The 11618-nt window shown below is 38.2% G+C and overlaps 1 protein-coding gene across 2 annotated transcripts in view; it reads right to left on the bottom strand.

Annotated features, from left to right (window-relative positions):
- Positions 1-4348: 4348 nt before the first annotated feature.
- Positions 4349-11618, bottom strand: part of LOC129003008 (kinesin-like protein KIF23) — a 34655-nt gene continuing 27385 nt past the window's right edge. For both annotated transcript variants that reach the window (XM_054431193.1, XM_054431192.1), the window contains exons 11-15: positions 11406-11552; positions 10526-10696; positions 10017-10090; positions 8602-8806; positions 4349-6510 (exon numbers count right to left, since the gene is read on the bottom strand). In XM_054431193.1, coding sequence (XP_054287168.1) covers positions 6328-6510; positions 8602-8806; positions 10017-10090; positions 10526-10696; positions 11406-11552 — 780 coding nt within the window. In that variant the 3' untranslated portion in view covers positions 4349-6327. The remainder of the gene's footprint in view (positions 6511-8601; positions 8807-10016; positions 10091-10525; positions 10697-11405; positions 11553-11618) is intronic.

The following is an 11618-nucleotide window of genomic DNA, read 5'->3' as shown; positions in this document are numbered from 1 at the left end:
AACAAAACGAACTGAACTGAACTGAGAACGAGAACAGAACAGAACAGTCAACAGAGAACTAGGTGAGTGAGTGGAGTCTTTGATTTTTGATTTGAGCCACGCACGGCCACCTTGATTTGGTTTGGGGTTAGGGTTGGGTTGGGATCGTTGGGATCAGCGAACACACAACAACCACGCACGGGAAGGGTAGAAATTCAAAGATCGAATTCCGAGTAGAATTCAAAACTTAATTTATTAGGTTAAATGAACAAAATTATTTGCAATGAACAAAGCAGCAATGAATGTAAATACTATCAATTGGAAATATAGCCTATCTATGGGAAAGTGATTTAGAATCGGACATGCCCACCCCCACGGACACCCGCGGGGGTGGGCGATATAGCGCGATTGAATGATTGATAATACATTTAAATAAGATATGAGCTAACAAACACAGTCAGTAGAGTAGCAGTATATTGTATTTAACAAAATACAATCAATATTAGGGCAAAACAAAAAATGTAAAATAATACTAAAAGCCCCAGCCAACGTTCATGACTCCAGGCTCCAAAGTAACAATGTTTCAAAATGTTTGCAGATGACATGAGCAGTGTACGAAATCACCGAGAAGTAATATATTTCTCACTCGGTGACGAAAGTAAGATTGCACAAAAGACCCACGTTATAATACGTTAAATTTGTTACCCTAGTTCGTTAATTATCACTGAAGAGGCCTAACGAAATTAAATGATAACAGATAACAACATATTATTAATGACATCAATCTTATTACTTGTTCAATACATTTATTGAATGATTGATAGTAAATTTAAATAAGAATGAGATCCAATCTTCCGGCCCCACTCGTCTCACGGGCCTCTCTGCTCACCGTTTCCCGCTCACCGGTTCGCGGGCCCCCTCAGCTCCCGGGCCCCCCGCATTGCGGTCCCTTCTGTTACGCCACTGTACTAAGGCCACAAAGCGTTAGCCGCACATATTCCCTTTCCTCAAAAGCTGCAGTAATCTTGGAGACAAGTTCAGTCACTGCTGGCACAGTTGATTTAGACGGGCGAAAACCATGTTGGGACTGAGAAAAAAGGGAATTTGATTCAAAAAGTCCATCAATTGGGTTTTCATTACTGTTTCAAAGAGTTTCCCTAGTAGGGACGACTGATATAGGCCTGTAACTATGGAAGGACTTGAGTGTTCACCTTTTTTGAAAACGCCCAGTTTTAGCCCTCTTTAGTGCATCAGGAAATATCCCATTCTGCAGGCAGTAGTTGATTAAGAATGTCAAAGGTTTAACTAGAGTAGTAATGACAGATTTGAGTATTATGGTAGAAACTCCATAGATGTCCTGGCTGACCGAGTTGGAAAGCTGCTAACTATCCTAAGAATGCTATGGGTGGTAGTTGGTTGCCAGTTGTTAAAATGTGAATTACTGGCATTTGTTACCATGTGAGCTAGATTGACATTCATATTGGGTATTTCCTTAATTATCTGATCGACTGACTCTTTGAAAAATGAGTTAAAATCGCCTGGAGATATATTGGAAAAAGGAGAATCCTTCCTACCCTTCCTAGAAATAACCAGATCCCAAGCAGCCTTGCAAGGGTTATGAGATTCAGATATTAGTTTTTTATTACATATTTTTTTAGCAACAGTAACCTCTTTCCTGTACAACCTCTTAGCAGCTAGATACTTGTCATAAAACTTGACCTTTAGCTCGTCATTTGGAGCTGTCTTACAGAGATCAAAAAGAAAACAGATACAATTTTTTAATTCAGCTAATTCATGTGTATACCAGTCTGTGGGTTTAGAAAGATTTTTAGGCTTAGACATGGTTGTTAACTTTTGGCCTCTTTTCACCACAACTGGAAAGGCTATGTCAAACTTGTCTGAGGTTGATGACTTACTATTTCAGTGGACACATTCATTAGGACAGCACAGTGGTCAGCAACAAGGGGGTCCACAGCACACAGGTAGCCAGCCTGTAGTGTGAGACTCCTGAATTTGATCAAACTACTCGCTATAAAAATCCCTCTGCTCTGTTGGACACAGACCTGGAATTGTTTATCACATTACTTCAAGTCAAGCCAACATGTGACCTAAGCCTCAGGACTCGCACCGTTTCTGGCATTTATATTTCTTATAACCTACGGGTCGCCGGAATTTTATCCCCCTGGAATTTTACCCCCTGGGCAAAGCTGACGTCACTATGACGTAGTAACCTGAGTGGCCAAAAGTTTGTTCGCGGCCGGAATTTTACCCCCGCGGATTTGGAAGTCTAATGAAAATAGCCAGAGCGTGATTAATTAAATTAGCAATAAAAACCGGAATTTTACCCCCTGTCCATATAACTAGCGTTTAGACAACGTAATACTTTAATACTTTTCTTTGAAATGGCGACCATACAAAGTAGGTATTTTAAGCCAAGTATGAATGGAGATGAGTGGCGCAATCTTGTAGTCTTGTTTGTGACTAAGGCCGACATATTCCTTAGATACAGCTGTTAATTAATAGCCCATACAGCTAATGGCGACTAAGGGACCTACAGTTTATAGTGGAATCCGAACCACATTTTTTCCTTGGTATATACGAATTGGTCTAATTATCAGGATAGTACTGCAGATAGTCGGAGTACTCACCTGTGCGGACGTTAATCCACACCAGGGAGTATCGCATCCACAGTGCATGCCTATAAATATCCACAATTCGTCACCTCCTAGTAGTTGGATTACAGGACGACGCCACCCGTCCCAGTCTGAAGATGTACGGGCCGGATTTTTACCCCCGGATTTTTATCCCCCAGAATTTTACCCCCTGGCCGATTTTAGAAATGGAATGATTGATTTTCTTATTTCTGTTTTTTTTATTAATTGTAAACATTTCATTATTTAGTAGCCTATCTTTATTTATTTTGTAAAGAAATGTTCGAAACAATTATCATTCAGTTGACTGTTTATACGTCATATTCCTAATACTATAATCTCAAAATTAAAATTTAAAAAATGTTCGATTAGTTAATGTTACAAATAAATTAATATAGGCTACTTAATAATAAAATGTTTACTATTAGTATTAAATTAAAACAGAATGAAGATAATTAATCATTCTCACTAATTTATACATCTGGCCAGGGGGTAAAATTCCGGGGGCTAAAAATCCGGGCCGTACACTCTAGGTTTTTATAATTTGATGTGTTCTGATTAAATTCACAACTGTGAAAATATATGTTTAATTCCGCGTTTAATCCATCGAGCTGATGTCGCGAAACTCAAAAGTTTGCGGCCGGAATTTCACCCCCTGGTTTGTGACGTCACGTTTGCCCAGGGGGTAAAATTCCAGGGGGATAAAAATCCGCTACCCCTAACCTACACCACATCCCGGCCAAGGTCGAGCTTCTTGGCAAGGAGAACACCCTGGATGTACAGTAATGTGACACACAGGTCCAATTGTCCTCACCCTCCATCATCATCGGTATGACCGTGTCCACTGACAGCAGTCCTACAAATTGTTGAGGCGCCAGGCGGGGCCTTTCCCAACGCTGGCAGTGGAAGAAAGTATGTTCCAAGTCGTCGGGAATGCCTGGGCAGTATACGCAATCGGGTGACATAGCTCAGAAATTGGGTGAGGTAGAAGTTCACCTCCCCGCACCACCGATTAACCCAAGGTTGGACTTGCTGTATCAGTCGCCTGGTCCTGTGCTACGCTTTCAGCACAAGTCTTTCAAAGCTGCAAACTTGGGTATATACTACTGGTAGTGGTCCTAACAACATATAAAAAAATCATAACTAGCCGATAGTTAGCGATTTTAATGTATTATGTGACTGACCTCTGTAACACTTAAATCTGAGCACCAAACTATAAGCTTCATCAAATTCTTGATCATCAGACAATAATTTTTGTCTTATGACCTAATTACTTATCCCTAAAATAAGCTTGTCTCTAAGAGCCTCTTTTAAGAATGTGCCAAATTTACATGAACTAGCTAAATGTTTAATTGCTACAACACACTCTGAAAAACTCTCACGAGAATAAAAAGTGTATCTCTCTGCTACCACCAATTTCTTTGGAGAAAAATAGTTCTCAAGCACTTTAACAACTAACTCTTCATAACTTTTGCTATCTACAGCTGCAGGTGAAACTATATCAGACAAAATAGTAAAAAATTGTGGGCCTACAACAGTTATTAAAACAAAAACTTTAGTATCGTCATCAATCTCATTAGCTTTGAAATAATGCTGAAGCATCATTGCATGTATGTTTCAATTGACTCATCTTGAAAAAAAGTGGAAGACAATAACAACTGCATTTTTACAGATAACCTCTATATTTTTATAAAAAAATATTAATCAATAGGGTCAGTATAATATTAAATATAAACATAACATTACTACTATCAACTATAACAAATAACACGTACAACATGCTCTGTTATCACTTTAAAATGAGGACTCATGTTTTTATAGTTACATCATTCAATCTATGAATTTTTAAGGATATTATCAAAGAGTAAGCCTTTCAAAACATACAAAAATACCAGAATTCATGGCATGAATTAAGTTTGAATTAGGCCTACACAACAATTTGTATTTTTTTTATTTGACGTAGAGTTGGTTACAAAAAAATGACATTATTTAGGCTATTAAATGTTATCAATAATATCAATATAAAAAATATGTTAATAATTATACTACTTGTTTGGTTGCTAGCACTAGAATTACAATTATTGTTCCCCTAAAGTTCTACCTGATAACACCAAATGTGAACTGTTTTAACACTATCACTCAGAAAGGAATTCATAGGAATAGTGTGTGCTTTAGCAAGCAGTTTTTACAAAAACCTAAGAGTTCTGCAAATCTTTAGGAACTTCATTAGCTACAGTCATCAAATAATGTCCAAATTGAGTTATAACTCAAATTTTACTACTGGTAATACTAAACTTAAGATAGGTTAAATTATCTGATCGACTGACTCTTTGAAAAATGAGTTAAAATCGCCTGGAGATATATTGGAAAAAGGAGAATCCTTCCTACCCTTCCTAGAAATAACCAGATCCCAAGCAGCCTTGCAAGGGTTATGAGATTCAGATATTAGTTTTTTATTCTAGTCTCAGTCTTAATCGTTTATACTTCCGATTGTCATGGGACTAAAATGCATGTCATGAATAGGCCCGAAATATTAAATACATAGTACTTTACAAAAACTCCAGGATATATTTAGTTTTAAATTTTCAAACATGTAAATATCTAAGAATAATTTTACATCAATTTACTATTGGCATTTCAGTGAACTCTGTTCATGCTTACTTGTATCTACATCACATTTCACATTTCTTAGTAACAAAGTTAAATGTTCTGTTAAACAAAAACTATATTTTGTTAAATTTTATGCTACTAAACGGAACTTCAGTGTACCTAATATTCATAAATTAAAACAGTGTTTATTATTTAATTATAAGTTAGTAATATAAATTTGCTAAATGAACAAATTCTATCCCCTATTTTGTTCTCCATTTATTTTTTTTTTATCTCAGTCAAGCATTTCTTGAAGTAACTTAGACTACATTAAAGAACTAATTTAATATTATTTTTATATTTTAAGGTAAGAATAAGAACATGATTTAACTGCTATGTGCCGACTCAGACACTGCTGTTTTAAATGACAATGGTGTAAATTTGAATTTATAAACTTCAATTAGTTAGTAAATGAATGAAAGGGGTGCACAATGCACATTCAAATAAATAACAGACAATGTGCTGGCAAATTAAATGTATTTACCTAATAGGAAATGTTCTCAAGACAACTACTACAATGTGGATTACAACTAAAGCAAAAAATAATTTGTTAAATAAATTGTAACTATGATGTTTATACATATCCAATAGTATGAGACTTTTGAGTTACTTTTGTCATTTAAAAATGTATTGTCCCCGTATTTGTAGGGTAACTATGCATTATAAAACCATGTACACTTTAGTTTACACTAGATCTATTAATTTATTACTAAACTAAGTTACACACTAAAAAAAATAAATATTTCAAATTTGTTCCATATAGCAAAAACAATGTCATATAATTAAATCACAGAATTATTACATTTCACAATTAGAGAGCAATATATATAACAAAACAGTGAATCCTAAGTAAAAAGCGAATGTTAATACTAATAGTAAAAATACTGTTACAAGTTGTACTTGCCCTTAACCAGTTTGATTAGGCCTTTGTGGTGTTAAATATATAATTCAAAGGACTAATACAACAAAACATTAAATTACATAATGAGATTGGAAGGAGTATAAACCTGATACATTGTAAGAACGAGACTTATCACTTGGTGAGAGCCTAGTGTTTGGACCGCTTGGCGTGGCCTTCAATGGATATAAAACACTTGTCCTGCATGTTCTCCTCAACATAGTTGCCACTACGTTTACGAGTAGGAGAGTTGGAGGGTGACTTTTGTTTTAAAATTTCGACATCGTTCAAAATCACCTGAGTGCCGCCACTGCAAGTGGGGACAACGTCACCCTGTAAAACAACCAATATTAGTAAACTGGGAGTCAGTGTCTCTCGAGCCATCCCTGTCTGACTCGGCAAATTGTTTTTAAGATAAGGAATTTGTGTAATGAAGTTCGCACATACAGGAGCCCATACATACATTACATACATTACATACATTACATTATTTGTCATGAGAGCCGAAGCCCCCTGACTACGTACCCGGTACCTGTCGTGAGACTTACCCGGGCCCCATGATGTAGGCCGAAGCTTACGCATCAACCTTTAGCACATCATGGGCGGATGACTTAAGGTCATCAGGCTCGCCGGCTGCCGAAGCAGACCCTTCGGAAAGAGGGTTGCCCCTCAATCCTAACCAGGGATTCCGGCTGCTTGTTTAAGCGTCACTCCATCTGGGTTCCACTAGGTCGGGACCTAGAGGACCATAATGGAGCGCCCCGACGCATTTAGTGCAAGCTACACTCGGGACCTATCTAATCCCTGACAGGCAAACCCGCCATCAACAGCCAGAAGGAAGGGGACCGTCAGCACGCTGACGGGGGGAACCTCCCATTTACACCACTACCCGATCGAGGCCTTACCCAGTTGCTGGGAAACCAGAGATAACCAGAGCGATAGATCCCCAGATTCCCCTGGCGGGCTCGGACCCAGCACCCGATCTACTTCGTTTGCCCGTCAGACCCAACATCACTGCCAGGCCATCAGGGTTTCCCAAAAGGAGGCAGGTATAGAAGTGGGACCCACCCGGATGAACCTATCCACCAGAGGTGGCGACACCCTTGACTCAATTGAGGTTCCGGGAAGAACCCCCCACACTCAAGATAACCATACCATCCGTGCTCAGAGACAGGGATTGGTTTGCATAAGTGCCTACAAACCGTTGCCCTCACACTGCGGAAAGTTACGTTGCCCTTGAGTGTCCCCGTGAGCTACGGGTACTTGCCCGTTTTCACCTCCAGGAAAGGTTACTTCCAAAGTCGAGGATTTGCCACACTGAATGCTGGTCGCACACAACAAGCAGGCCGAAGCCCAAAGAACCACAGACACAGGTAGGTTAGAGAATATGATGCACTTCCATCTCTCCTAGAGCTAAACACCCCTCCATCCTGGAATAAAGGAATGTCACTGGGACCCAATGCCCAGTCGTCCATGTCTGTGGCCTACTTGAAAATGCCGATACCAACACCGAGCATTTACCTCCCCTTTGGGGGCATACAGGAGCCCAGGTAAGACTAAGCTTCAGAGAAAAAAAATTGACTTTAACTTGAACACACTACACATCAACACTGTTGAGGCACTTGATGAGTCAGGCCGTCTCGCCAGGTACATAGTAACATCCCTCGAGGATAACTGTTCCTTACGCAAGGGAAAGAGCAAAAGGGCTAGTTGGTGGAGTCTTGCATCTCTTAGAAGGAGAGTGAGGGCCCATTTCAGGTGAGCTAAGAAAACTAATAACTGGGATCTATATCATAACGTTCTCACAGAGTACAAATGGCCAAAAGGCTCTCATAGAATAACGTTTGTAGCTACTATTGACTGTGTCAGTTGGTTTGTTGCAACTGCTGGTAAATGTGTCAGTTCAGTCCATAAGCTTAAAAGATTATGGGGATTATGGCTTAAAAGATTTATGAATCTCTGGTTCATTTAACTCTTTCACTGTCAACTGATTTCCGTTTTATGCTTTTTTACCTTTCAGTGAAGCTGAGACTGTATGAAAACTGTTATCTTTGCGATTTATATTATTGTTTGTTTTGAGGAATCAATAAGTTTACTTTTATGTTTTGCACTCTTTACACGCTAGGCCTATATGATTTTTGGTTAAAAACCATACGGGTAAACTTTTTTGCGAATTTCCCATATAGGAATACGCTGTTTTAGTAGTGTCGGAAGAGCATATGTGTAGGAGCTTATTGAGAAATCTAAAGCTTGTTACCCACAGGCTAAGGTTTAAATTATTTTTTAGAAGATCGCAAGCTTACCTGAATGAGTCCACTCTGGAAACACAACACTTTACACTTACAGACCTACACACAGGTAGCTTTCCCTAACTGAACAGAACAAAGGAAAAACAAAGAAAATGTTTACTGATATCTCCTGTACCTTATAAAGGCAGGTCTCCAGATCCCCGTCACTGTCCTGCTCCTGTGTCATCAGACAATACTTCTCCTTGTTGTTGAGATCACTTGGGTCAGTCAGACGTGTAATACTCTTGCGGCGAGGCAGACGAGGTTGCAGTACAGTGTTGAGAGGTACAGGAGCACGAGGTCTGTGTTCCAGCCACCTTTCCTCTCCTACTGACCTGGACCTGGAATGTAATCATGGTACGAAACCATGTAATCATGTTTTGTTAATAATTGATGCCAAATTAAATTACTAAGAGATAAGTGTACCATGACTTCCTTCATTCGTATCAAAATTATAATAGCTATTTACATTACAAGTGTAGTAAGAGCGTTTTTACATCACACAGGTGAATGTTTTGCAACGAGCGGAAGCGAGTTGCATAATAACCTAAGTGATGTAAACACGCTCTTGCGTAACGTGTAACGTACAAGATTTTACCTGACCCGACAATATACAGGAGGTTACGAACAATATTTTTCATTATACATTTCACTTATCTTCTAACAGTAACGTTCATTTACAAACAAAAGCTAGGTTAGAAAAATTCTTCAAAACATAACAATAAAATTCAAGCGCACAGCTGATTTCTAGCGTTGAACGTCGTTGGCTCCATAGAGATATATTTTTTAAGTTAAGCACTCAATGCTATTTAAATGGGTTTCATTACATCACCGAGTGAGTTTTTTTCAACTTTACATCACTCGAGAAGTAAAGAAGTTGTATACACCACGCTTGGGATAGGGAAGTTTAACATGGCGGGTTAGGTAAAAATATATATTTAAACAATATAGGCTAGGCTAGATCAGGTTAGGTTAGGCTAGGTTACGAGTATTTTAGACCTTCCGCTACTCGTCCGAATTGCAAACTGTATGCCGTTGGTCTCATTAGACCTTCCAGGATTTAAACCCTCAGCAATTGACCTCAATTTTCTGGCCGAGTCAGTATGAGATTGACTGAAAAATAAAGTGATAATCAGGGTCAAAAGAAAAAAAATTCACAGCATATTCTGTGAATATTCAATCTTCAGTATATTTTTGTATCTAATAGTGATCAACATCTGATTCATGAATAAAAATAATATAATCTATATACTATACTGTAAAATGAATGTCCTCTCATTTTACATATTTTTTTCTCTTTTACAATGAGTTTATTGATAGCTGACACATTTTTTGACTTTAAGCAAAAACTGATCACACAAGAATAATTTCAAACCCGAAAAAAAAACTTGAAAATGTTGAAATTATTAAGCTGAAGATAAAACATTACTAAATGGTTCCTAAACTAACAGCATCTTAGTATTTTCATACAGATTCCATTTTGTTTACTGCCATGATCAAACAGATTTATTGAATCTAGAGCTATTTATCAGTGCGAAGTATGAGACTAACCTGCGGAAGCGTGGGTTGCTGACTGCTGGTGTTCTGGTGTGAGTCGCAGGAGCTGGAGTGTTGTACATAGCAGCCTGTAAAACACATGTCAATAAGATAAACATAAATAGAACTGATACATCTATTACAACCTTTAAATGTATTTATTTCAGTTCTATTTAGAAATATGTTTTATTCGTACCTTTAAAATTCAAGGACTGACATTCGGCGTATTACTACCTTATTGTAAACAAATTCTTATTGTAAACATGTTCTGAAATGTGGTTCATGAAACTAATACCAATCCATTTCCAGTACTGTAACCTACAGGGAGTAGTCAATTTAGAGCACTACTAAAAATAAGAGATTACTAAAAACAAGGCTATCAAGAGAAGAAAATCAAAGTACCAACTGTAGGGCCTTCTTTAAATCCACCCGAGCAATTTGAACCCTTGCTTTGTCTAAAATATATCTTGCCAGACAGAGGAAACTTGGTGAACTAATAGTAAATATTGTTTTGTTTGACGTACCCGTTTGCGGACCGTGACACTGGAAGGGGTGGTGATACAGTCAGTTGAGGGTGTCCGTATATTGTATGCACTGGGAGTGTCCAGTGACCGAGGGGTGGGAGTGTTCAAAGACTCGTCTGACAAGATACGCTTCACCTGCTGCAACTTGCGATCTTTGCTCTTCATCTCCATCTGTAAAGATAAATCAGAGTTTGACTTCATCTTGATCTCAAGTACGTACAGACAGTCCGTGATCTCACATTAAGTGCTGGATGACTCGACAGTTTTGTAAGATTATTTAATTCTTGTTTGTATAAATCAGTAGCTAATGATGAATTGGATTGGTTAAGCCATTTTATATCTAGGGTAAATTATGTAAGGTATCTACTATTGATTTCAGACAAACTGATAGTTCCACAGTGATAAAATCAAAATGATTCCCACTAAACCAGCCCCAAGGAATAATTCTGAAGTTTTTTTTATACAAAATGTATCCAAACTAGAGGTTTACTAGGGAAATGGTTTACTTCACGTCAAATGTCGGTACCAATACCCATCACCGATAATACCCGAAAATTACCGATATTGCCGCCATTGCAGACGACGACAATGACGTTAGCGCAATCCCGGGAGACAATAATGTCAACAACGCAATCCGTCGGTAGCTCACATCAACGTCCATTTTTGTATTTTTTTTTAATGGAGACAACTTTAGCATGAGAAAGGAATGTCCAGGTGTATCAATATTCAATAGTTAAAGGTATTATACTATGCTATAAGCAAACCCAAAATATTAATCCTGTAAGAACCCTTCCTGTTACACACGTGTCAGGTTGTCAACAGTCAATTATATTTTACCTCCTTCTCATTATTTCAGTAGCCTAAACAGTTCCCATCTTACCTCTATCTTCCTCTTGTGATCAGTGAGTTTCTTGTCCATTTGCTGGTTGAGTTTCTCAGCAGTCTGTGCAATCTTGGACTGATACCTCTGTTTTTCCCTCTCCCTGTCCTGAAGTCTTTTGTTAAGAGCTGCGTCTTTCTCGTGAAGCTGGTTGTTAAAAATCATGCGATGGTGGTTAGTTAAGCAGACGGACAAAGTTTGCAATGTTGAAAA

This window comes from Macrosteles quadrilineatus, unplaced genomic scaffold (assembly GCF_028750875.1).
Source record: "Macrosteles quadrilineatus isolate MER2022 unplaced genomic scaffold, UCM_ALF_1.0 Scaffold_9__3_contigs__length_116548681, whole genome shotgun sequence".
NCBI lineage: Eukaryota > Metazoa > Arthropoda > Insecta > Hemiptera > Cicadellidae > Macrosteles > Macrosteles quadrilineatus.
This window is presented reverse-complemented; position numbering and strand designations above follow the sequence as displayed.